The sequence below is a fragment of the Ceratotherium simum genome, chromosome 6 (genome assembly GCF_057802395.1).
Source record: "Ceratotherium simum simum isolate JZ-2026a chromosome 6, ASM5780239v1, whole genome shotgun sequence".
Classification (NCBI taxonomy): Eukaryota; Metazoa; Chordata; class Mammalia; order Perissodactyla; family Rhinocerotidae; genus Ceratotherium; species Ceratotherium simum.
The window spans coordinates 62,283,414-62,306,662 of record NC_141905.1 but is presented as its reverse complement, the minus strand read 5'-3'; the positions used below and the strand labels follow the sequence as shown (position 1 = coordinate 62,306,662).

At 41.2% G+C, this 23,249-nt stretch overlaps 1 protein-coding gene across 8 annotated transcripts in view; it reads left to right on the top strand.

The window, feature by feature from the left end:
• The window catches only part of ARMH3 (armadillo like helical domain containing 3), a 190,645-nt gene that overhangs the window by 35,641 nt on the left and 131,755 nt on the right, over nucleotides 1–23,249 (top strand). For 6 of the 8 annotated variants that reach the window (XM_087432488.1, XM_087432490.1, XM_087432489.1 and 3 more), the window contains exons 11-19: nucleotides 1,207–1,267; nucleotides 2,881–2,927; nucleotides 3,461–3,536; nucleotides 5,233–5,326; nucleotides 9,360–9,461; nucleotides 15,090–15,166; nucleotides 17,186–17,251; nucleotides 18,118–18,187; nucleotides 19,271–19,331. In XM_087432488.1, the coding sequence (XP_087288614.1) occupies nucleotides 1,207–1,267; nucleotides 2,881–2,927; nucleotides 3,461–3,536; nucleotides 5,233–5,326; nucleotides 9,360–9,461; nucleotides 15,090–15,166; nucleotides 17,186–17,251; nucleotides 18,118–18,187; nucleotides 19,271–19,331 (654 nt within the window). The remainder of the gene's footprint in view (nucleotides 1–1,206; nucleotides 1,268–2,880; nucleotides 2,928–3,460; nucleotides 3,537–5,232; nucleotides 5,327–9,359; nucleotides 9,462–15,089; nucleotides 15,167–17,185; nucleotides 17,252–18,117; nucleotides 18,188–19,270; nucleotides 19,332–23,249) is intronic. The other 2 variants (XM_087432486.1, XM_087432487.1) reach the window with 2 other exon arrangements.

Sequence of the window (23,249 nt, the reverse complement as noted above, 5' to 3'; positions counted from 1 at the left end):
GACGAGTGGTGTAGGTTTGCACCCAGGATCCAAACCTGCAAACCTGGGCTGCCAAAGTGGAACATGTGGAACTTAACCATTATGCCACGGGGCTGGCACCTTAGGCACATTCTTTTGCAAACTTTGTTTTTTTTTTTTTTTTTTGGTGAGGAAGATTGGTCCTGTGCTAACATCTGTTGCCAATCTTCCTCTTTTTGCTGAGGAAGACTGGCTCTGAGCTAACGTCTGTACCCATCTTCCTCTATTTTGTATGTGGGACACCTCCACAACATGGCTAGATGAGTGGTGCGTTGGTCTGTGCCTGGGATTCAAACCTGTGAACCCTGGGCCGCGGAAGTAGAGCATGCGAACTTAACCACTACGCCACTGGGCTGGCCCCCACAAACTTTGGTATTTATTGCAGAGCATTTTAACTAGTTTTCCAGCCAAAAAGCAATGTCTTGCATTTAGCCCAGTGTGTCATACAACTATCATTTTCTATGTAAAAAAAGGTTGTGAATCACTGCATTTTTGTACACTTAAAAAAATAAATAAGAGGAGAAAACGTACTGATAGTTCTAGTTTTGACAGATGCTTCTTTTTCATCAGGAATCAATTGCAACTTCCCAGAGTCCCTGTCTGTTCTGGGGGCTCTCTTTATTGAAGCTTGCTTTCCCTCTTGCAGTGGATGAGGAAAGATCTGCTACTCAGTGAATGGAAGCTAGAAGTGTCCGTAGTCCTGGCAAGGGCCAGGCAGGATCTTTCTTGCTCCTCCTCCGACTTTCCTCACACACAATTGGGTGTTGGAATTTCAAATCTGTTCCATCTCCACAAATAGTTTAGCTCACAGATTTCCCTGGTCTTCATTCAAAAACAAACAAGATTTTCACTGTTATAGGCTTAAGTAATTTCACTGTCACACTTTTCAAGTAATAGTCTGTTTGGGAAATAACTAGATCAGCCATATGTTAAAGCAGTTTCACACGTTTGCAGCTTGCTTTCTAAGTCTCTCCCAAAGTAGCCAGGCATTTTGGTACACACTACCTCAAGAGCAGATGCGTGCCTCTTAGCTTGCAGGGGAAACTGCAGTGGATAGATTGTCACGATGCTTTTCTTTTCTGGAGTCAGTGAATTCTATGAGTGTCTTGCCCTAATTACCTAGAATGCCAAGGGCAAAGACATACTTGATAAATAATACTAAAGTTGAATTTAGTTATTTTTGTTCAGGCAGTATAAAGACAAGGAAGAAGAACACCAGAGTGGTTTTTTCTCTGCTTTAACAAATATGGTAAGTCCTACTTTTTTTCTCTCCTGCTCAGAAATATAGGAGGTCTATAGGGGTGGACAAATCTGGACTCAGAAGTTCAGATGTTTGAGGTGATGGCATGATGAGGGGAGAGAGGCTGCTCAGAGCAGATTTTTTTTTTGAGAGCTGTATCTCTTTTAGTGATTTCCAAACCCAAGTGAGGTAGAAAAAGGAGAGCTTTGAATTCTCTGGGACTGATTTTTTCAAATTAATTAATTCAGATTTTAAAGGCTAAAAAAAAGTACATATTAAGTCAGACTTTCGCTTCCTAAAGAGTTGGCTCTGTTTGAGGACTGACCCCATGGCACACAGAATAGGAGGGTTTAGATCTGAGTCCAACCCCAAGTGCTCCTTGACTGTCTGCTGTGGCCACTTGATCCCTCATAGCTGGTCCTGGAGTTGAGGGATTGGTGCAGTGGATCTGAGCCACTTCTCTAAAGGCTTAATGGGCTGAGAGGTCCATGGTTTAGGAAAGTTATTGGTGCAGTTTGCAAGACTTCCGAGCAAGGTTTCTCAACCTTGGCACTGTAGGCATTTTGGGCCAGATAATATGGAACTAATTTTTAAGAGGTAAATCTTGCAGGTCTTAGAATCTAGGCAGATTCAGAAAGTCTTTTTTCTTGGGCATTAGTGTTCAAGTAATCAGCCCTAGGGCAAGACAGTTTTTGAGTTCATTACAAGAAACAGCCATCCCTCTACCCCCCAAAAAGGCAATTTTTTCCTCCAGTTCCTATGCCTTCTTCCTTCTTTCTCAGAGCCTACTCTCAGGAAGGGACTTGATTAACTCTGAAGCGTAAAGGAGTAAAGTCTCTCAGAAGTCAGAGCAGAATGAGTGCTGTATTGGTGTTTGGTTAAATGAATTAAATATAATTATATTGCTCCCAGAGGTCTTTGCCTTTTAGCCAAGAAGAAGAAGTTTTGTAACAAACAAACGAAGCTCCAGCTGCATAGTTTTGGGCATCAGTAAGCGGGTGGAAAGGTATTTTTAGAGGAATAGATGTCTTTCTCAGTGCCTCTGATATCACACCTATTGGAGGCAACCTACTCCATTTACTTATTCAGCTGCCCTGCCTAGGACGCAAACTAAAGATTTTGTGATCTGAAAGATGGACAATGGGGCTCACATAGACAGTTCTGGTCTGAAACCCAGATAGTCCCCTGAAGATGGCTCTATGTTGGATGAAATCAGCCTGCTTTCTGTGATGTTCTTCATGAGTTAGTTTCTGACTTCAAATAAGCAACGTCCGGGAAAGAAGTGGAGTGATGAGGAATCTAAGTTAACATTTACTTGCTGTCAGTGGTTACTAAACTTAGACATTGAAAAGGAGAGCTGGACAAAAGTACTGGGATTGTTTTTTTTAAGTCCCTTTAAGGAAAAATGATTTAGTGGAGTTCTCATTGTTTCATTTATTACTTATGATTCTTTTAAGATCTTGAAAGTGGGCTGGTTTTGGTGTGTGCGACTGGTGGGCCAGAGTTCCAACTTCTCTTGGGCTGCAAGCAGCTTGTTTTTTCGCTAATTAAAGGCTTCATGGCACAGAACTCCTCTCAACATTTCCCTGCTATAAGTCTGCAATTCCCCTTTTCTTCCACAGGTCGGCAGCATGTTCATAGCAGATGCCCATGAGAAAATCTCAGTCCAGTAAGTGCCTGACATTCTGGTGCAGTGGCTTGAACTTTAGTGTGGGCTCTCCAGCTGGATATGAGAATGTGAAACGTTACCTCCTGCTAGTCTTTTACAGATTCAGACTTTTTTCTTGATTTATCAGATGTTTCTTGGGTTTTAAAGAATGATGGACCCTTGGAAACCTCTACTTTGGTCATATGTATTGAGCCCCAAGAAGCTGAAAAACTGTTCCTGGTTGTCTCTGGAATGAAATGAAAGAAGGCTGGGTATCTGAACCAGTTAAGGACTTAACTGGATTAGGGTGGACAAGTGAGAGGGAAGATAGTGAATAAAGTCAATAAGAACTAGTCCTAGGGAATTAAAGTTAAGACCCTGACTCCTTGTCTATATATACCCTTTATGTAAGCCCGAAAAGGAAATAAAGGGAACATGAGAAACTCAAAAGGATTGATAATGAGTAGCTTGGGTGAAATCTTATCTTGATGGTTATCCTGTTTTAACTCTTCCACTGTATAAGAACCTCTCTAATTTGTTCTCTTTTTCTTTAGAACCAATGAGGCCATCCTTCTGGCACTTTATGAAGCTGTTCATTTAAATCGCAACTTCATCACAGTGTTAGCCCAGGTTGGTTATATTAAAAACTCCAATCCTTTTTCTCCCTGAATTTCATACAGATTCACTCCATTGACAAGCCTCTCTGGCTGTGCCTGTTTCAACCCTGCTTTGTGTTGGTAACTGGTAACACAGAGTTGCATCAGTTACCTTTGCTTCATGCTATCCTCAAATATATATGTTTCCATCTGGTGCTGAAGTAGGCCTTATAAAGTTAATGGTTTTGACCAGTTTACTGATTCTGTTAACCCAAATAAGTTTAGATTACTTTATTTTGCTTACTGGAAATCCCTTGGTATTATCTGCCCGTATGGGTTTTTTTGGATCATATGGATTTTTATGTCAGGCTTTCTGCTTTCTAAACCACTGTAGAGTTACAACCAGAGGTAAAATAGGCCAAGTTACTTATCTTATGATCCCACTAATTTCTGGAGAAGAAAAGTAAAAAATATCCTGTCCAGCATCAGGTTAGCTGTTAACACAAAAAAATGGCTACAAATACTAGAAGCAGGAAGTCATAGAGTACTGAGTGCTGGGTCATTTGCCCAAGGGATCACCTCCATAGTTGGTACCGAAGGGACTAAAATAGACTGAGAACTCAAGTGCTGTCCATGAAAGCTGTCTTAAAAAATTGATAATGTTTTGATCTTAAAGTCAGACTGTTTAAAATATGTATGTAGGTTTCTTTTAAAGGAAAGTTTGCTTATGCTTTTTCCTCCGAGAGCAGATGTGTATGGAATCCACTGATTGAGTTTTAACAAAAAAATAAGGTCATGCTTAAAAAGCAATGTGTTGGTTTGGGGTCTGCCTAGGAGGAAGAACACTTATTTTTCACGACTAACAATATAAAAGACTTTATCCACTATTCTCACTATGTTCCTTGTCTGCTCTCTGAATTCTGTAACTGATTTTAAAGGAAGAGGTGGGGAAGATAAAAGGCTGATGAAGCTGTTGGGGAAGAGAAAGCAGTAGCTGCCACTCATACCCAACGGATGTCTCCCCCTTGTCTCTGCCTCCCCACCCTATATACTCTTTTTTTTTTTTCTGCTTGAGGAAGATTAGCCCTGAGCTAACATCTGTGCCAGTCTTCCTCCATTTTGTACGTGGGTCACCGCCTCAGCATGGCTAACGAACGAGTGGTGTAGTTCTGCACCTGGAATCGGAACCCGTGAACCCAGGCTGCCTAAGCGGAGCACACTGAATTAACCACTATGCTACGGGGCTGACCCCTCACCCTATACATTCTTATTTGTTGTGGAGCAGGAAGGCTGCCATTTGCATAGTTTTTTTTATAATACCTGTTATCCCCTTGGCTCACCTGTATTTATTAGTCAACTATATAGTCATCAGAACGGTCTATAGATGTGTTTTAGGTTCATCTGAGGTTCAGATATGACTGCAAATGCCTTTTTTTTGTAGAGTAATACTGTGTATTTGTTTACCCCAGTTTTTTATTTGTGTGGTTCTACAGAAAAACTTATGTAATAGCAACTTAGTTGCTTAAAGAAAAGTAGCCCACAGAGCTGCTTCTTATAGTTTAGCAGGCGTCAGTAATAACCAAGTACTCATGGGAACTAAATGTAGAAGTAGTCCCTCCTCGTTGAGCTTTCTGTCTAATTATGAGGCCAAGAATACTAGAAAGGATATTAAGTAGAAAATACTCAGAACTGGTTTATCTCTTTTCTTACTCGTCTGTGTTCTCTTTCAGAGTCATCCAGAAATGGGCTTGGTGACAACCCCTGTCAGTCCTGCTCCAGCAACCCCAGCCACACCACTTGGGACCACACCGCCCTCCTCTGATGGTAAGCCCACCGCCTCTTTTGTTTTCTTGATTAATATGATCTTAAATCTTTCAGGGTGAGCGTAGCTATGTTGAGTGAAGAATACAGTTGTTAATTCTTTCAATTAAGAAATTGTCTGAAGTACAGTCCTTTAGGACCCCTGAAGCTCCAAAGAAAACTTTGGAAAAGATAGTCATTCGCTTTTCTCTGTGTAAGAAGCTACATAACTCCAGCTTGTCTTCCTCAGGGAATGGTTGTAGAATCATGGAATGCTAGATCTGAAAGGAACCTCCGAGGTCAGTAATGCCTGTCCTGCCAAACTCACAGGATACTTGTGAGGCTCAGATGAGATCTTCATTATGAATATCTCACTGAAATAAACGTAAGATAGTAGTGTTATTTCAAGTTACCATTTGACAAATGAGGGAATTGAGGCCAGAGAAAGAAGTAGTTTGCTAAGGAGAGTGAGAGTTGAGACTAAGAACCAAGACATGGATCAGGCAGGGACCACATTTATTTTGTTCAGTACTATCTGCCCAGCATAGTGCCTGGCATGGTCATTGCTTAGTGAGTATTTGTTGAATAAATGAATGAGAAAGTGAACCTGGGATTTACTCACTGTTACGTGTCTGCCAGCCACTCCCAGTTAGAAAACAGTGAGCTTTGAGTGCGTTATAATTGGGAATTTGGTGAGTATTTAAGACTTCTCTCCCTAAAAAATAAAAAAAAATGTCCACTTTATAGATCTTATGGCTGGAACTTAAGGAAAAGGTAACAGAAAAGAAATTATGAACTTTGCCCAATAAACTTTGTGTCATCTGAGTTGGTCCTATTGTAAGCTGATTGTTTGATGGAGTATGTTAACCTAAAAATAGTCTTTGTTAATACTTGATGTTTTGCCTAAAATGTTGACCACATTTTGGGTAAAGAAGTACAGGATATCTAACTTTGATCCTTTCTTGTGCCTCCCTACTGTCTGTATGTGAAATGACCTTCTTTGATCTGCTTTCTCTGCTTTAAATTTTCATATAGTACCCGTGGCAGTAGCATTTCAATGTAATACAAGCAATACTGGTACAGAAGCGTGATAGGGAGGTGTCATTGATGTTCAAGTCTATGGTAGCAAATTGGGTTAGAATTGAAAGCCAAATTCCAAAATATCTTAATGACATGGAGCAAGTAGTAAGAATTGCCTACTTGTCTCTGCTTATTCAAGTCACTGAATAATCCAGTGGAAATACTGTTCTTTCTCTTTAAGGTTGAAGCCTGCCTGGTTACCATGGATATCAAAAGCCATATATATATATATGTGTGTGTGTGTGTGTGTTCCATGAATTCCATGTGATGTTGGGTTTGGATGCTCCAGAGAACTGCCTTTCAAACTGTTCATTGTGAGCACTTCCACCCACACACTTGATTATGCAATGGCAGGATTTGTGCTTACTTACCTACAACTAGTGAGCTTTTATTTTTTCTAGTGGGAAGATGGAGTCAGCCCACTTGCAAATGACTCTCTCTCTTGACAAAGAATTATGCTGGGAAGAATTATGAAGCTGAAGATCAAGGAATAACTCTTCCTTAGGAAGGAGATTTTATTTTGTGAGGGATTTTATTCTGTCTCTTCTATTTTGTTCTTTTTTCCTCTCTCCTAACTCATTTCCTTTCTGTAGGGGTCCTAAGTTTTATAGCTTTGTTTTCAGATTTTGTTTTTTAATTATAGTGGTGCTCAGTAGCCCACTTATATTTAAAGGTATGTCACTGGAACCATTATTTTTATTTATTTATTTATTGTGAGGAGGACTACCCCTGAGCTAACGTCTGATGCCAATCCTCCCCTTTTTTCTTGAGGAAGAGTGGCCCTGAGCTAACATCTGTGCCCATCTTCCTCTACTTTATATGGGACGCCGCCACAGCATGGCTTACCAAGCAGTGCGTCAGTGCGCGCCCGGGATCCAAACCTGCGAACCCCGGGCCGCCGAAGCGGAGCATGTGCACTTAACCGCCTGCGCCACTGGGCCGGCCCCCTGGAACCATTATTTTTAAAAGATAGCAGTTTACATTTAACATTTGTTCTCAGCTCAGACTTGACATTTGACAACTCAGCCTTGGCATGAAAGGACCTTCTGGTAAACTAAAAATACGTATACTTCTATATTTCTACATCTTATATAAGATATTTTTCCAGTTATTGCTGCATTGTGACTGGGAAAAAAATTCCCACTTACCAGTTAGATACCTCTTTGTATCGGACAAGGGAATGATTCTAGGTTCTGAGCTTCAAAATAGGCTGTAGTTTGAAATGACAGTCTCAAGTCATTAACCCGTAACATGAATTAAGACCTTTTAGTATTTCAACATAAAAAAACATATTTGTCTTTTATTAGTTCTTGGAGGCTGAACTGTGGGAAAACAGCCAAGGGTTGGGCATGCTAATTTCTTCTCATAAGGCTTTTTGCTGTGCTTGCTGTGTATTATCGATCCATAATATGCAAATATTTCCCATTGTTAATAAACATTCTCGGCATATATCGTAATAACTCCAGAGGGATCCGTTATGGTTATGAATACATATTATGAATAATATCTCAAACTCAGCTGAGTCTTCATGGGTAAAAATACAGCAGAAAGCTATAGATTCTCTAGTTTGCCTGGGCCATCATGAGCCTCACTTTGCTTATATATTATGTTTTAGACAGTGTAAAAACAGTTAACAAGATGTCTAAGTGAAATTTAAAGTCTTAGAAACTTGAGAAATCTACATTAAGACTGTTCTGTGTGCGTCAGCCCTGGTCTGGTCCCTCATTGTTCATGAGGACTGTATCTCAGAGACTGGGGGCAAGGGGTAGTTTCTCTTGAAAACAGCAAGCAGCTGGGTCTATAAAACTCAGTTTCCAGGCTGTCTCAATCAATAATGTCCACATGTTTTCAGTCTGGTATTCCTTTTCAGGTTCTGATTCACTAGGGAAGGGATTAGGAGTAGAATTTGAATGTAATTCTGTCTTAACTCTTTTCCCTTCCATCTTGGGTATTTCCAGCCTAAATAAAGACTTATTCTCAAAATTGAGCAAGATTTCTCCTTATTAGGAATGCATTGTCATTTATTTTAAGTAGGAGACTCATCAAAGCAAGGCATATTTATATTCAATACAGATCTTTCCCTTAGGTACAAATCAAAGTGACTTTAAGAACGGCCCTTGGGCCGGCCCCGTGGCTTAGCGGTTAAGTGCGCGCGCTCCGCTGCTGGCGGCCCGGGTTGGGATCCCGGGCGTGCACCGACATACCGCTTTTCAGGCCATGCTGAGGCCGCGTCCCACATACAGCAACTAGAAGGATGTGCAGCTGTGACATACAACTATCTACTGGGGCTTTGGGGGAAAAATAAATAAATAAAATCTTTTAAAAAAAAAAAAGAACGGCCCTGAACCCTTTCGGGTTACCTGGGGCTAGAAATGGAATCAAAATACCCTTCTTAGGATATTGGGAGAATGGCTCTGTTGCTGGAGACTGGCCCTTCTAGATATAAGAGAAGGGAATTGGGCTTAATCTTGGGAGTAGGAAGGGCTGTAGTGGCCTAAGAAGAGTAGATAGGGGGCTGGCCCTGTGGCTTAGTGGTTAAGTGCACGCGCTCCACTGCTGGCAGCCTGGGTTCAGATCCCGGGCATGCACCGAGGCACCGCTTGTCAGGCCATGCTGTGGCGGCGTCCCACGTACAGCAACTAAGAAGGATGTGCAACTGTGACATACAACTATCTACTGGGGCTTTGGGGAGAAAAAGGGAAAAAAAAAAAAGGAGGATTGGCAATAGATGTTAACTCAGGGCCGGTCTTCCTCAGCAAAAAGAGGAGGATTGGCATGGATGTTAGCTCAGGGTTGATCTTCCTCACAAAAAAAAAGAAAAAAGAAGAGTAGATAAAGGCTTTATGATAAACACTGGTCCCCTCTCTGTTGTGGAAAAAGCTTAGTGTTCCTTGCCTGCTGGCAAATTGGCTATGTAGGTAGAAGTGTTAGATGGAATATGTTAGAGGCTAAATGTATTTCATGTGTTCTATTCCAGTTATAAGTTCTGTGGAACTCCCACTGGATGCAGATGTACAGACCAGCAATCTACTGATAACCTTCTTAAAGTATAGCTCTATTGTCATGCAGGATACCAAAGGTAAGGCACACTACTTTGGGGGCTCAGGAAGCAGGAGGTGTGGCAGGCAGCTACTTAGCTAGAATCAAGGAGCAACGTTAATACTTGGAAGCTTTGACAAAATGAACGATTGAGGCCTCTTGGGCAGGGTGATGTTCCTGATTACTGGAAAACCGTGATTTTTCACTGCCAGATGGCAAATAGGTGGTGTTGTGAAAACCTGAAGCTGGAGGGGGAGTACTTCAAAATAGAACAGGAAAAAAAAAATTGGTCTCTACAAAAACTAGCAAGTCTTCTTAGCAGATTTTGGTAAGTGGATGCAAACTTTTGTGTGGGAAGTGGGGGGATTAGCACACTTCAGGGAATTCCCTTTTGAGGACAAGAACTGAAAGCATCAGCTTGTGGTGAGAATTAGAGGACCGTTGTGTAGAGTACAGTAGGAAGAGGTGAGATCCAGAGGGACTGTGTTTCTTAACACTTAAAATAGAAGTGTCAGTACCCATCCCAGAAATGCAGAATGGAAGTGGGAGAGAAATGGATGTTGGAAAAGTTTGAGTTTATTCTGTCTGGTTTCTTGTTCTTCCTCTATTTATGATTTTTCTATGATCTTTTAATTGGTGATAAGGTAATGGAATAGTTGGACTAGGAGTGAGAAGGGATTAAGAGGAAACCCAGCAAATTTTATCCAGCGTATATCTCAGTTTTTTTTAATACTGGATTTATATGTGTGTTCACAATTTTTATTTATTTCTATTATTTTTTTATTGTGGTAAAATATACATAACATAAAATTTACCATTTTAATCAGTTTTAAGTGTCCAATTCAGTGGCGTTAAGTACATTCACATTGTTATGCAACCATCATCACCATCCATCTCCTAAACTCTTTTCATCTTGTGAAACTGAAATTCTGTGCCCATTAAACAGTAAGTCCCCATTCTCCACATTCTCTCCTTCCCTCAGCTCCTGGCAACCACCATTCTACTTTCTGTCTCTATGAATTGACTAAGTACTTCATGAAAGTGGAATATATCCCAGTTTTAAGATTCTCTGGGAATAAGCCTTTTATTTCATGGTGACACTGAGGTAGCATTTTTCCTTCAATTTTTTTAAATGAAAAAAATCTCCAATATACAGTCATCCCTCGGTATCCACAGAGGATTGGTTCCAGGAACCCCCATGGATACCAAAATTCATGGATGCTCAAACCCCTTGTATAAAATGGCGTAGTACAATGAATACAGTCGGCCCTGTGTATCCGCAGGTTTGGCATCTGCGGATCCAGTTCAGTTCCTCCTATCCACAAAATTTTGATCTGAGGTTGGTTGAATCCCTGGGTGTGAAACCCGAGAATACAGAGGGCCGCCTCTACAGAGAAGTTGAAAGGATCGTACAGTGATCATTCATGCCCGTTAACCTTTTTTTTTTTTTTTTTAAAGATTTTATTTATTTATTTTTCCCCCAAAGCCCCAGTACATAGTTGTCTGTCATAGCTGCACATCCTTCTAGTTGCTGTATGTGGGATGCGGCCTCAGCATGGCCGGAGGAGCGGTGCCTCGGTGCACACCCGGGATCCGAACCCGGGATCCGAACCCGGGATCCGAACCCGGGCCACCGGCAGCGGAGAGCACGCACTTAACCGCTAAGCCACGGGGCCGGCCCCATGCCCGTTAACCTTTTGCCATATTTTGTTTGTCTTTAAATTTCTTTCTGTGTATTATTGTTATTTTGGCTGAATCATTTTAAAGTAGGTTGCAGACATCATTCTACTTCACATTTTAAGTACTTTGGCATGTATCTCAAAATTAAAGACATTTTCCTAGATATCCATTATTATAGCTAGGAAAATCAACAATAATTCTCTAATGTCATGTAATATTCAGTCAGTATTTAGTTTTTCCAATTGTCCCAAAAATGTTTTTCATAACTGATAGTTTTTTTGTTTTTTTTTTTTTAAGATTTTATTTATTTATTTTCCCCCCAAAGCCCCAGTGAATAGTTGTATGTCATAGCTGCACATCCTTCTAGTTGCTGTATGTGGGACACAGCCTTAGTATGGCCAGAGAGGCAGTGTGTTGGTGCACGCCCGGGATCCGAACCCGGGCCGCCAGCAGCAGAGCGCGAGCACTTAACCGCTAAGCTACGGGGCTGGCCCCTTATAACTGATAGTTTTTTAACTACACCTAGCATTTCTTTTTTTTTTTTTTAAAGATTTTATTTATTTATTTTTCCCCCAAAGCCCCAGTAGATAGCTGTCTGTCGTAGCTGCACATCCTTCTAGTTGCTGTATGTGGGACGCGGCCTCAGCATGGCCGGAGAAGCGGTGCGTCGGTGCGCGCCCCGGATCCGAACCCGGGCTGCCAGCAGCGGAGCGCGCGCACTTAACCGCTAAGCCACGGGGCCGGCCCAACACCTAGCATTTCAATGAACATTTTTATTAGCATTTTATTTGGTACCTGCAGGTTGATTCAGTGGGCTTTTCCCATTTAGAATGTTTTTTTTTTCCTAATTACAAAAGCAACTGAAATATTACTTGTTAACAATTAAAACATTCTAGCAATGGTTAACTTAGAAAGTGAAAGTCCTTTGGAATTAAGTTCTTCAGAGTTAATCACTCCTAACAACTGGTGTATACTCAAGAATCTTTAAATCCTGTTTTAGGAACCAACTGTTCTCTCTGCTCAGTAGTTGAAGTTTGGGTTCTTAAATTATGGTTCATGTTTGTGAGGTGGTTTAAGATTCCCTTAGGCATAAAGTATACTTTAGATGGCTCTGATATGCCAAGTGAGCTGGGCAGGTTTCTGGTATGAGAGTTTTCAGGAATTCCAGAATGGAGCTGAAAGGCAAGAGCTGCATAAGAGGGTAAGACCAGGATTTGGGGGCTTTTCGAGTGAGAAGGAAACATTGGTAGACAGAGATAGAGGTCTAAAAGGTAAATACGGGAAATGAAGAATTGTCAGAGTTAAAAGCAGCCTGGGTGGGCAGAATCTAAACCCTGTTATGCTCAGACATACTGCATTAGCTCTTGGAGAGTTCTGCCTTGCAAACTTAGAATTTTTTCTTCTGTTATGCCTTAAGAGTGTGCTCTTTCAAGAGAGAAAGCTGTATAAAGGGATGAGACAGATGCAAGTAGTCCATGTCACAAACTCCTAACATAGAGCAGTCCATTGGGAGCTGCAGAAATGGTGAACCTCTGAGACTTGGCAGGTGAGATCTGACAGGCAAGAATAACAAGACTCTTGTGTATCACTGCTTCCTGAGGCCATTGCTTCTCCTTTATGGAAAGGGATAATTTCTTCCTTTCTCTAGAAATATCACAGCAACCACAGAAGAGAGAAACTGCATAGATGTGACCCTGAAAATGTACTTTTAGCTTTGCTTGATATAACACAGTGAATTGAAGCCCTTGGAACTCAATTTTCGCTTAAATGATTATATAAGCCTCTTTGTCCTGGTCACTTTGCCATACATAAAATGGAAGGCAAAATTGAGGGCAGATTAATTGCAATATAGATGGTCTCAGGCTGTCTCTCTAAACTTAGAGTGAGTTAGGTCTTTTGCCAAAAGGCAGCCTAAATACGGCAAGGGGCAAAGTTAGGTATGATGAAGAATTAATTTGAAAAATGGCTCCTGTGTGTCTTCGTTGGCCCAGCTCTCTTCCTGTCTATTAAGCCCCTGACCTTCTGCGTGCCCTGACTAACAGGGTCTTGTTATGTTTTTAGAAGCAATAGAAGCAACTTTTTCTTGGCTCTGCTTCCCCCGCTCCTCGCCCCACCCCAGTGTTATCTCTTTCTTCTTTATTATATATCTATCATTTGATACCTATAAAAATATACTTTTAATATATATGAATATTAAGTTATAAAGCATATAATAAGTATAATAAATAGCATGTTCTAAAGTGTAACAATAAAATTAACATATGTAAATCTACCACCAAACTTAAGAAATTATTAATGCTGTTGAAGCTACCTGTGTGTCCCCTCCTCTTCAATCATTCCTTTTCTCTCCATTGTCTAGAATTTTGTGTTTATCATTCCCTTGATTTGGCTCTGCTTTCAAAGCCTTTTATTCCTGAGGTTCTTCTGACTTGAGTGTTGTCACCTTAAAGGAGTATCTGCTCAACCTTTAAAAATAGACATTAGGCAAAAATATTAAAAATATGTATGTATATCTATGTATAGACTTCAAGTTGATTCACCAAAGTCTTAAGAGTTATGACATCTGGATGGTATGATTAATTTGGTTTTTATTGTCCTTTTTTATGCTTTTCTGAATTAAAAAATATGTTTTAATGGAATATGTCTTACTTTTGTATTCAGAAACACTTTTTGTTTTTTTGTGGAGAGATAGCTGCCAGCTTTTCTATGGGAGTTGCTTATCAGCTTTTGGGGAAAGGGAGGATAGTGCCAGAGAAACTCTGTGGCTAGAGATAGGTAGAAGAGTCTCATGAATCTAGTTTTGCATAGGTAGGGGCATTTCTCTTCTGGCTGCCTAGGGGCTCTGATGTAAGCTATGGAGAATGTCAGATAGGTATTATCATTATTACTCTTTTTGCACTGCCTATCTCTTAGGAGAAGTGAATGTATTTCTAGACTACAACCCCCATTATGCCTTCTAATTGTCAAATTTTAGTTGATAGTTTCCATCTTTGAGGAAGTAGCAGGTTAATGTAAGGGTGAGTTCTGTTAGCTCACTTCTATAGCACTATAATCTATTAATAGATCTTTTCTCCGGAATGAACTTCAGTGTGGGTCCTGTCAAAGCTAATTTGAAATATCATAAGCCATTTGTCTGTTTTGGATATGCTGGTATGACCCTCTTCTTACCTCCATTTCACCCCCTCACCCACAAAGATTCTGGAAAGTAAATAAGCTTTGATGGTTCTGGTAATTGGCAGTGATGGAGGAGCTCTTTCTTAGTCGTTTGTGTGGGCTTAGAGCCCTGCTATCAAGGTTGCCTTCATCTTTTTTAATAAAGGGAAGGTGAGTTGTGGGAGACCAGGGATCTTTGTTTAGTTCAGTGCTATATCTCGTGCTTAGCACAGTGCCTGCCACATAGTAGGTACTAAGTAAATATTTGTAGAGTGAATAACTTTGGCAGGAAGAAGAATGATCAAGAGTTCATAGCTTTCCTGGTCACAGGAAATGTGCACAGTGCAAGGAGAAGCATGGGCTGGACCCTGGTCTCCAGTTAATTTCTTTCTGATTCCACTGCTAGTTTATTATGAACAGTTAAAAAAATTTTTCTGGATATTGTGGTAAATGGGTATGGATGGTGGTGCTTATAAGCTGGTGGGTGGTGGGGGCCGGATGGGAAAGGGAATGGGCCTGACTATTCAGAAGCAAAGGGCTGATACGAAAGCAAAGGTCATGGCACTGATTTGAGCCATGACAGTAGGAACCATAACAATAATTAGATGGCTCTCAGGAAGGTAGTTGGCTGTCCATCAGACTACCAGAATATTTAAAAAAAAAACTCTTCTGGGAGAATTCTTTTGCCTAGAAGAAAAGCAAGAAGTACTTTAATAGAACCTTGATTTTCATTCATGAATTTTGTGGGGAGAGAAAGTGTAGTGTGAATGTTCTTTTTGATAATACACATCTTCATTCTCTATAGAAACATAGTCTGGATAATTTAGAGAGAAAGGTTTATTTTTCTCTACAGATGAGCACCGGCTTCACAGCGGCAAACTCTGTCTGATTATCCTTACATGTATTGCAGAGGTAGGTCTTACCAGTCTTCTGGTATTAGCTAATCTCTTACAAAGTGCTATCTTTTTCTGCCCTTCTTCTCAGGTTCTTGACTTTTGGGGTCCTAAAGACTGGGGGAGAAAATCTTCCCCCTTTGTATTGTCTGTCTCATCCTGCTAGAATGTAAGCTCTAATAGCAGGTACTTTGTCTCCTTCACCAGCGTATTCTCAGTGTCTGGCACATAGTAGAGGCTCAGTTAGTATTTACTGCATGAATTAATAGTGAATTGTGATATGGTAACTACTATAATTGAGAACTGGAGGATTCTAGTTCTTAAGAGTTTTAAACAACAGAGTTAAGCCTCTTTAGAAAAAATAATCCTGCCCCTTCAATGTAAAAAGGAGCTCAGGTTTCCTGTTGGGGCAGATGGAGAGAAAAGCCAAAAAGAAGAATTGGAAAGTGAGTAAAGTTGGGCTCATTGCAGTTTGGTGAAGAACAGAAGCCCAAGGGGAGAACGAAGAGGTGCTTCGGCTTTGTAAGGAGGCACTTTAGGTTGGGTTAATTAGGCCTGAACTCACCCTGGATATTGGTGGCAACACAGGTATGGCAGAACTTAAGTCATTTAGAGCTAAATTTGTAGCTTCGGTCTCCCCCTTCACTATTCCTTATTCTGATCTTTTCTTTCTTTTTTTTTTTTTTTTTTTTTAATTTTATTTATTTTTTTCCCCCAAAGCCCCAGTAGATGGTTGTATGTCATAGCTGCACATCCTTCTAGTTGCTGTATGTGGGGTGCGGCCTCAGCATGGCCGGAGAAGCGGTGCGTCGGTGCACGCCCGGGATCCGAACCTGGGCCGCCAGCAGCGGAGCACGTGCACTTAACCGCTAAGCCACGGGGCCGGCCCTGATCTTTTCTTTCTTAAGGAAAATAGTAAAGGTAGGGGCCGGCCCGGTGGCGCAGCGGTTAAGTGCGCGCGCTCTGCTTCGGGCTTTGGCGGCCCAGGGTTTGCAGGTTTGGATCCCGGGCATGCACTGACACACCGCTTGTCAAGCCATGCTGTGGCAGTGTCCCATACAAGGTAGAGGAAGATGGGGACAATGTTAACCCAGGGCCAATCTTCCTCAGCAAAAAAAAGGGGAGGAGGATTGGCATCAGATGTTAGCTCAGGGCTAGTCTTCGTCACAAAAAAAAAAAAAAGAGAGAAAAATAGTAAAGGTGGTCTACATGGAGTAGAGCTCTCTCTCAGTCTTTCCCTTTCTATGTTGTCTGTGAAAAGATGACCTACTTTTCACCAGGTGAGGGGCAGCTGATTATAGAAGAGCTGCTTATTAGAAGTGGGCCTGGTGTAATTGCTTTTCAAAAATCCTTCTAAGAAAATCTTCAAAGGAGTTGTTTTTCACAAATTGTAACAGTTCCTAGTAATTGGAGTCTGTAAACATGTCAGATCTTCCAAAAAGGTGTTGGGAAAGGGCCGAGGGATGTTTCTTACTGATCCATGGTGAGAGGTTTTTGATTTTCCATCAGTCTTCAGCAAAGCCAGAGATAGACGGGGTCTTGCCTGCTGCCATGCTGCCTGTGTAGCAGTTTTCTCATGTTCTGCCAAGCCCATTCCCGGCAGAGCGCAGACCTTTCTTGTTAATTGTAGATCCTCATGTGGAGCCTGCACATGCATCAGGCAGCCCCTATGAAAACCTTCAAGCTGTCACAAACTGAGCAGGCTCCTTAGGCAGATGGGAAGGAAGAGAGAATAGGAAAACAGATTCCTCTCAGCATTTGCCTCAAGTCCCTGTGCCTTAATTTTTATTGTTTGTAATTTGCTTAGAGATTTTTGACCAGTTAGAGACACACTGGGAAATTACACACAAGTAAAATCTCATGGCTTAAGTGGGGTTTGACATAAAGGCTCTAGGCTGATGACATTAGCTCTCCAACTGGTCCTTGAAAGTGGTTCTTAAAGTCCCAGGGTTTGTATGAAGTGCGAAAGATTATAAACTGAGTTTCTTAAGTATAGCTCTCATTCCTTACTTTTTCTCTATATTTTTATTTTTATTAGGATCAGTATGCCAATGCATTTTTGCATGATGACAACATGAATTTTCGAGTAAACTTACATAGAATGGTAGGTGTGACTTTTGCTTCTTGTTTTTTCTTAGAGGAAATTTTTTTTGTGTTGGCAGGATCGGGGAGGATGAAATTGATCCTACTTAGAACAAATGTGGGTGGAATGTTGTGCTAAAGGGCTCTTGCTTGACTGCTGTTCAAGAGACACATGGCTGTTGTTGGGATTTTTTGCGTGTCATGGAGCTATCTCGTACTCAAGAGAGGATGGAAAGATCCATAGCCTATACTTGTGGCATTAATATTAGAATGTATCAGTAACATAGATTTCAACAAGGAGATGGGCCCAGTCCTTTTGTTTTCAAAATGTAGTATGATCTTTGATTAGTTAAGACTAGATACTACTTTGATTTATTCATCTGAAATGTGGGAGTAATAGCATGTGAAGGATCAGGGAATTTCCTAAAACCTGGAGGTATGTTAAAAAATATCACATTGAGGTTTATATTTGAAACTTTCTTTTGTTTTTTGCAACTGCTGCTGTTGCTGCCTCTACACTGTCGTCTTCTCCTCTTCTTTTTCTTATTATTTTATCAAAGAAAAATACCAGTATACCTCTTTTGTTGTTAGTAATGTCATTTGTATAGATAAAATCAAAGTAAAAACAACAGCTTTCCTGTTGTAGTAAGCTCCAGTGCCCTTTGGGGCTGTCGTCTTGCTGTGAATTGTGTTTTTCTCACAGGCCTGCATTGATAACTAAGAAGCATTTACAAGTTCTCCCTGGCCCATCCCACCCCCACCACTAGCAAAAGAGAAAGAAAAGTTAGCTTCTCTGTAGTAGTGATTTTATTTGCATGAGAAACATGATGATGAGCCATTGGATGTCAGTTCAGGTGTCTACTAATTTCATTTCTTTTTTGTGTGAAGCCCATGAGACACAGGAAGAAGGCAGCAGACAAGAACCTTCCCTGCCGTCCTTTAGTATGTGCGGTACTGGGTGAGTATCATCAAAATTGGTATTTTTCTGAGCTAATGACAAGTTTTCATGATTAAGATAAGGGATGGTCACTGGTCGATGTGCTTCTTTCTCGGAGAAGAAGTTACTAGTTATGTTTCTTCTCTGGCCTACAAAACTATGTTTATTGTTGAGTTTGATAAAGCAATCCCAGTGAATAGAATGCTTAATTAAAGAGTGCTCTTGTTCAAAGGAAAAGATCTTTCCAGGGAGACAAACGGCTAAGTCTAAGCTTGGTACGTGATTTATATTTGTAAAATATCTTTTACTCCTGATCAAGATTTCAAATTCTTTCCTCCCTTTCTTGGTCCACATTGTTGTGTCAGCCAGTCAGGAGGCTTGAAGTTCAAGGTTCAGACGTATGAAACTTCCTCTGAGTAAATTAAGCTGAGATAAGTCGGATAGAGCTGACAGGTAGAGGATTGTATCTTAGGTAATTTTGTCTGCCCAGAATTCTGCATTTTCCTCAAGGGAATGATCTGAACTCTTAATCCCATTTCACTTGGATATTCAGCTCTAGTTCCTAAATCTACTTGATTTTTGAAACAGTAATTAAGACTATGTAATAAGCCTCTATTGACCCAAAGCCCCACAGACTATTTCAGTCAATATCCTACAAACTGAGTGTGATAGTGAGGTGAGATAGACTGACATAGCTTTAGAGCTGAGTCTCTGGTTACACAGATGTGATCCATAATTTCTTCTCTCTTGCCTCATCTCTCGGTTCTTAGCAATATGATTTCCCTCTGGTATTTTGCGTTAGTGCCATGGTATGAAATATCTGTACAATGAAATCTCCCTGTATCTGAATTTATTGGCAGGTCAAGGTATCCTTCTGGAAGTAGGAGAGTGAACTAATTTTCTTGTTAATTTACAAATGGCAGGTGGTGAAAAGTGTTGCAAAAAGTGCCTTGTATAAAATATATTTAAGTGCGTGTGAATAAAGGTGTGGTTATTGGATGCCATTCAGCGTGAGTGCAAGGTGTACTCAGAAGGCTTTTTTTCCAACTCACAGGCAGAGAATGAATTTCATTCTGATCTAATTTTTCTTCTTTCCTCATTCAGACCTGATGGTAGAGTTTATTGTAACACACATGATGAAGGAGTTTCCTATGGATCTCTATGTGTAAGTATCATGGTTCATTTAATATGTGGAAATCTAGAATTGAGTGATAGGAAATTTATAGTCACAAAATTTCTATGTTATACTTTACTTCAGGAAAAACAAATTTGTGTGTGAAGAAGTATCAGGGAGCATTTTATGGCCTGGATTTATACATCTTTCCAGAACGGGGAAAAGTACAAACCACAATTTGGATTCTGCACATATCTTCATTATCACTTTTAGGAACACTGCGTGAAGAACAGGCCTGAAGGGGCCGGCCCGTGGCTTAGTGGTTGAGTGCGCGCGCTCTGCTGCTGGCGGCCCGGGTTCGGATCCCGGGCGTGCACGGGCGCACCGCTTGTCCGGCCATGCTGAGGCCGCGTCCCACATACAGCAACTAGAAGGATGTGCAGCTATGACATACAACTATCTACTGGGGCTTTGGGGGAAAACATAAATAAATAAACATTTAAAAAAAAAAAAAAAAAAGAACAGGCCTGAAGTATGCATTGAAGTATGCATCATGTCTGCTGTTGTAATCCAAAGATATGGAGTACCAGCAGACCACGTAGTCATTCCTGGGCTTTGGCATCAAAGTAGCCAGCAGTAGTTAAAAGGTAGGGAAAGGCCAGAGAGATAGAGCTTCTGATCCATTCTTTTTTTTTTTTTTTTTTTTGTGAGGAAGATCAGCCCTGAGCTAACATCTACTGCCAATCCTCCTCCTTTTTCTCCCCAAAGCCGCAGTAGATAGTTGTACGTCATAGTTGCACATCCTTCTGGTTGCTGTGTGTGGGACGCAGCCTCAGCATGGCCTGACAAGCAGTGTGTCGGTGCACGCCCGGGATTCGAACCCGGGCCGCCAGTAGCAAGCAGTCGCACTTAACCGTTACGCCACGGGGCTGGCCCGCTTCTGGTCCATTCTTAAACTGCATTGTCCTAGCAGCCTAGTCAGAGTTCTGCTAGCTAGGCAGATTATTATATGTATAGTATATAGTGGCCTGGCTGAGAGATTCCTGCCTCCTGCGGAGATCTGATTGTCTGCCGCAATTCTTTACAACCAGTACAACTAGAGGCAACTGAAAACCAGCATATTTTAATAATGGTTAAGCCTTTAGACTTTCTCTCTCCTTTGCTGTTTTTGCATTCTTCTTGTCTTTAATGCCCAGGAACAGCTGTGCCACATTAGTGTGATCCCACATATGTATTTTTGTGTGTGTGTGTATGAGGAAGATTAGCCCTGAGCTAACATCTGTTGCCAATCTTCCTCTTTTTGCTTGAGGAATACTGGCCCTGAGCTAACATCTGTGCCAGTCTTCCTCTATTTTGTATGTGGGACACTGCCACAGCATGGCTTAACGAGCGGTATATAGGTCCATGCTGGGATCCGAACCTGTGAACCCTGGGCTGCTGAAGCAGAGCATGTGAACTTAACCACTACGCCACCAGGCCGGCCCACACCTTCACTTGTTTGAGCAAGAGAGCAGTTTGGTGCACAGCAAGCTCAGTGTACCTCATTCCAATGCCAGGCCTGGGATATAGGGAGGTATAAAGGATTTTACTCTGAATAGAGTAGACCTTCAGCTTTTTAAACTTATAGGCTATATAGTCTTTGTTTCCTAAATCTGAAATAATGATACAAATTTTACTTTTAGGTAAGTAGGTTACAGTTTGCATTTTTCCATATCTTTTGAGTGTTTAGAAGTAAGCCTGATATTTTGTTTCAATTCAAAGACCATGAAAATCTCCTTTTTTATATCGCTTATCAGATGAGTTTTCTGCTTGTTTTAGATGGGATAGCTGAACCTCAGTACCACAGGGATCAGATTTGTTTTGCTACAAACTTTATTTCTAGCTTGAGTATCTTATGTTCTAGTTTCAGGATATAGTTTTAGGATGCTTTTTACTTTGTAGTATATTATTATAGTCTCAGTTTTCTTGTTTTCCAAGTAAGGAAACTGAGGTTCCAGAGATTAAGTGCTTTGCCGAGGGTTATTCTGTTAGTAGGAACTATTGCCTGGACTTGAACCCAAATCTTCTTACTGTAAATCCTAGGCTGTTACCATCCCTATCTATTGCTGTGTAATCAACTACCCCAAAACTTAGTGGTTTAAAACAAACATTTATTATCTCACAGTTTCTGTGGTTCAGGAATCCAGGAACAGCTTAGCTGGGTAGTTTTGGCATAAGGTTTCTCACGAGGCTGCAATCAAAATGTTAACAGGCATCTGAGGCTCTACTGGGGCTGGAGAATTTGCTTGCAAGCTCACTTACATGGTTGTTGGCAAACCTCAGTACCTTGCCACATGAGCCTCTCCATAAGGTTGCTCAGCATGCGGCTGGCTTCCCCCAAAGCAAAGAAGAAGAGGAGAGTGAGAGCCCAGGATGGAAGCCATAGTGTCTTTTATAACCTAATCTCAAATGACATACCATTTCTACTGGTCACACAGACCAACCCTGATGCAGTGTGGAAAGGTACTACACTAGGATATGAATGCCAGGAGGTAGGGACCACTGGGGGCCATCTTGCAGGCTGGTTACCACAGTTGCACACTTAGTAAGTGGCATCATTGAGATTCAAACTCAAGTCTCTCTGACCCCAGAGGCTGTACTCATAACTTCTACTGTAATAAGTGACAAAGGAGAGGTTTGTACAGGGTAGCTAATGTTGACTGGGGCATCACAGAAGGTATCAGAGAAGGTTGCATTTGACCTGAATCGTGAAGAAATAGTAGGAGTTTTCTGTGTGGAGGAGTGGGGGAAGGACACGCTAAAGGGGAGACCAGCATGTTCAAAGGCTTGGAGGGTTGAATGTTTGGCATGTTTGGAGAATAGAAAGTAATTCAAGATGATTAGAGTGTCGAGTGCATGGAGGAGGGATAGGAGAGTAGAAAAAAGGTTGCCTGAGATTAAGTGGATGATGGGGAACAGTTGAAGGTAGGGATGACATGATAAGATTGTGTGTTCAGTACACAGAGTTACAGGTATGTATCTCTCCACCCAAACCCTCACATCGCAGCCAGTGACTAAGTATTTTAATTCCCTCCTCCCCCTAGTTCCTAGCTTTTTTTATATTGCCTTGCTTTCTCAGTTGGTTTTTCCACCTGCTGCCTAATTGAATATCCTGAGGTTAGGGAAGATGGAGAAGATAATGAGGCATTGAGCTGACAGAGGCTGGACAGAAGGTCCCACCCTCAGGCTGAATTCACTTTCTTCGTTACTACCCATGGGCGTATTTCCAGATCTTCCTCCTCCACCTTCCAACTCTCTTTCCAGTTTTTGGCATTTGGAGCATCAAGTCCTTTTTAGGTGAACTTAGCTGTTCCCAACTGAGCATCATGCCAGGTTGCTGCTCTCGCTTCTTATTATGTACTGCTTTTCAGCAGCATACAGCAGAATGAAAAATTGAAAGCAAAATGAATTTCTCCCATTTCAGATAAGTTTATAATCCTCCTGGTGAAATATGAAGAAATACGGAGTGTGAAAAGACTTAATACCAAAGCCAGAATCTGGGTCAGAAACGAAACAATTTCACATCTGTGTATGAATGCCGTAGGTAAAGTAATAATGAGGAAATGTGTTTCTTTCAAAAAAAAAAAGAAAGAAAGAAAAAAAGAAAGAAAAGTCTTGCCTGGAGCAGTAAGAGATGGGAAAACTCAGCCAATTAATTTCCACTTCTGGCTGAATTCCTTGATTCTTGCTGCCACCGCTGCTGCCGCCGCAGGATTTGGGAGGGAGGGGAAATAGTCTCTGAGGAGAGTAAACTCTCCTTAAAGTTACTCTTACATGGAAAACTTGGACTTTCTAAATCACAGATTCCCAAACCTGTGGGTAGGCACCAGAAGAAAGTAGAGGCTTCAGTGGACTCCACAAGAAGATTTCAAGTTAAAGTGGAACTGTCTTGTGTTGAAATAGAAAAGTATTACATATATAAGAGAAACT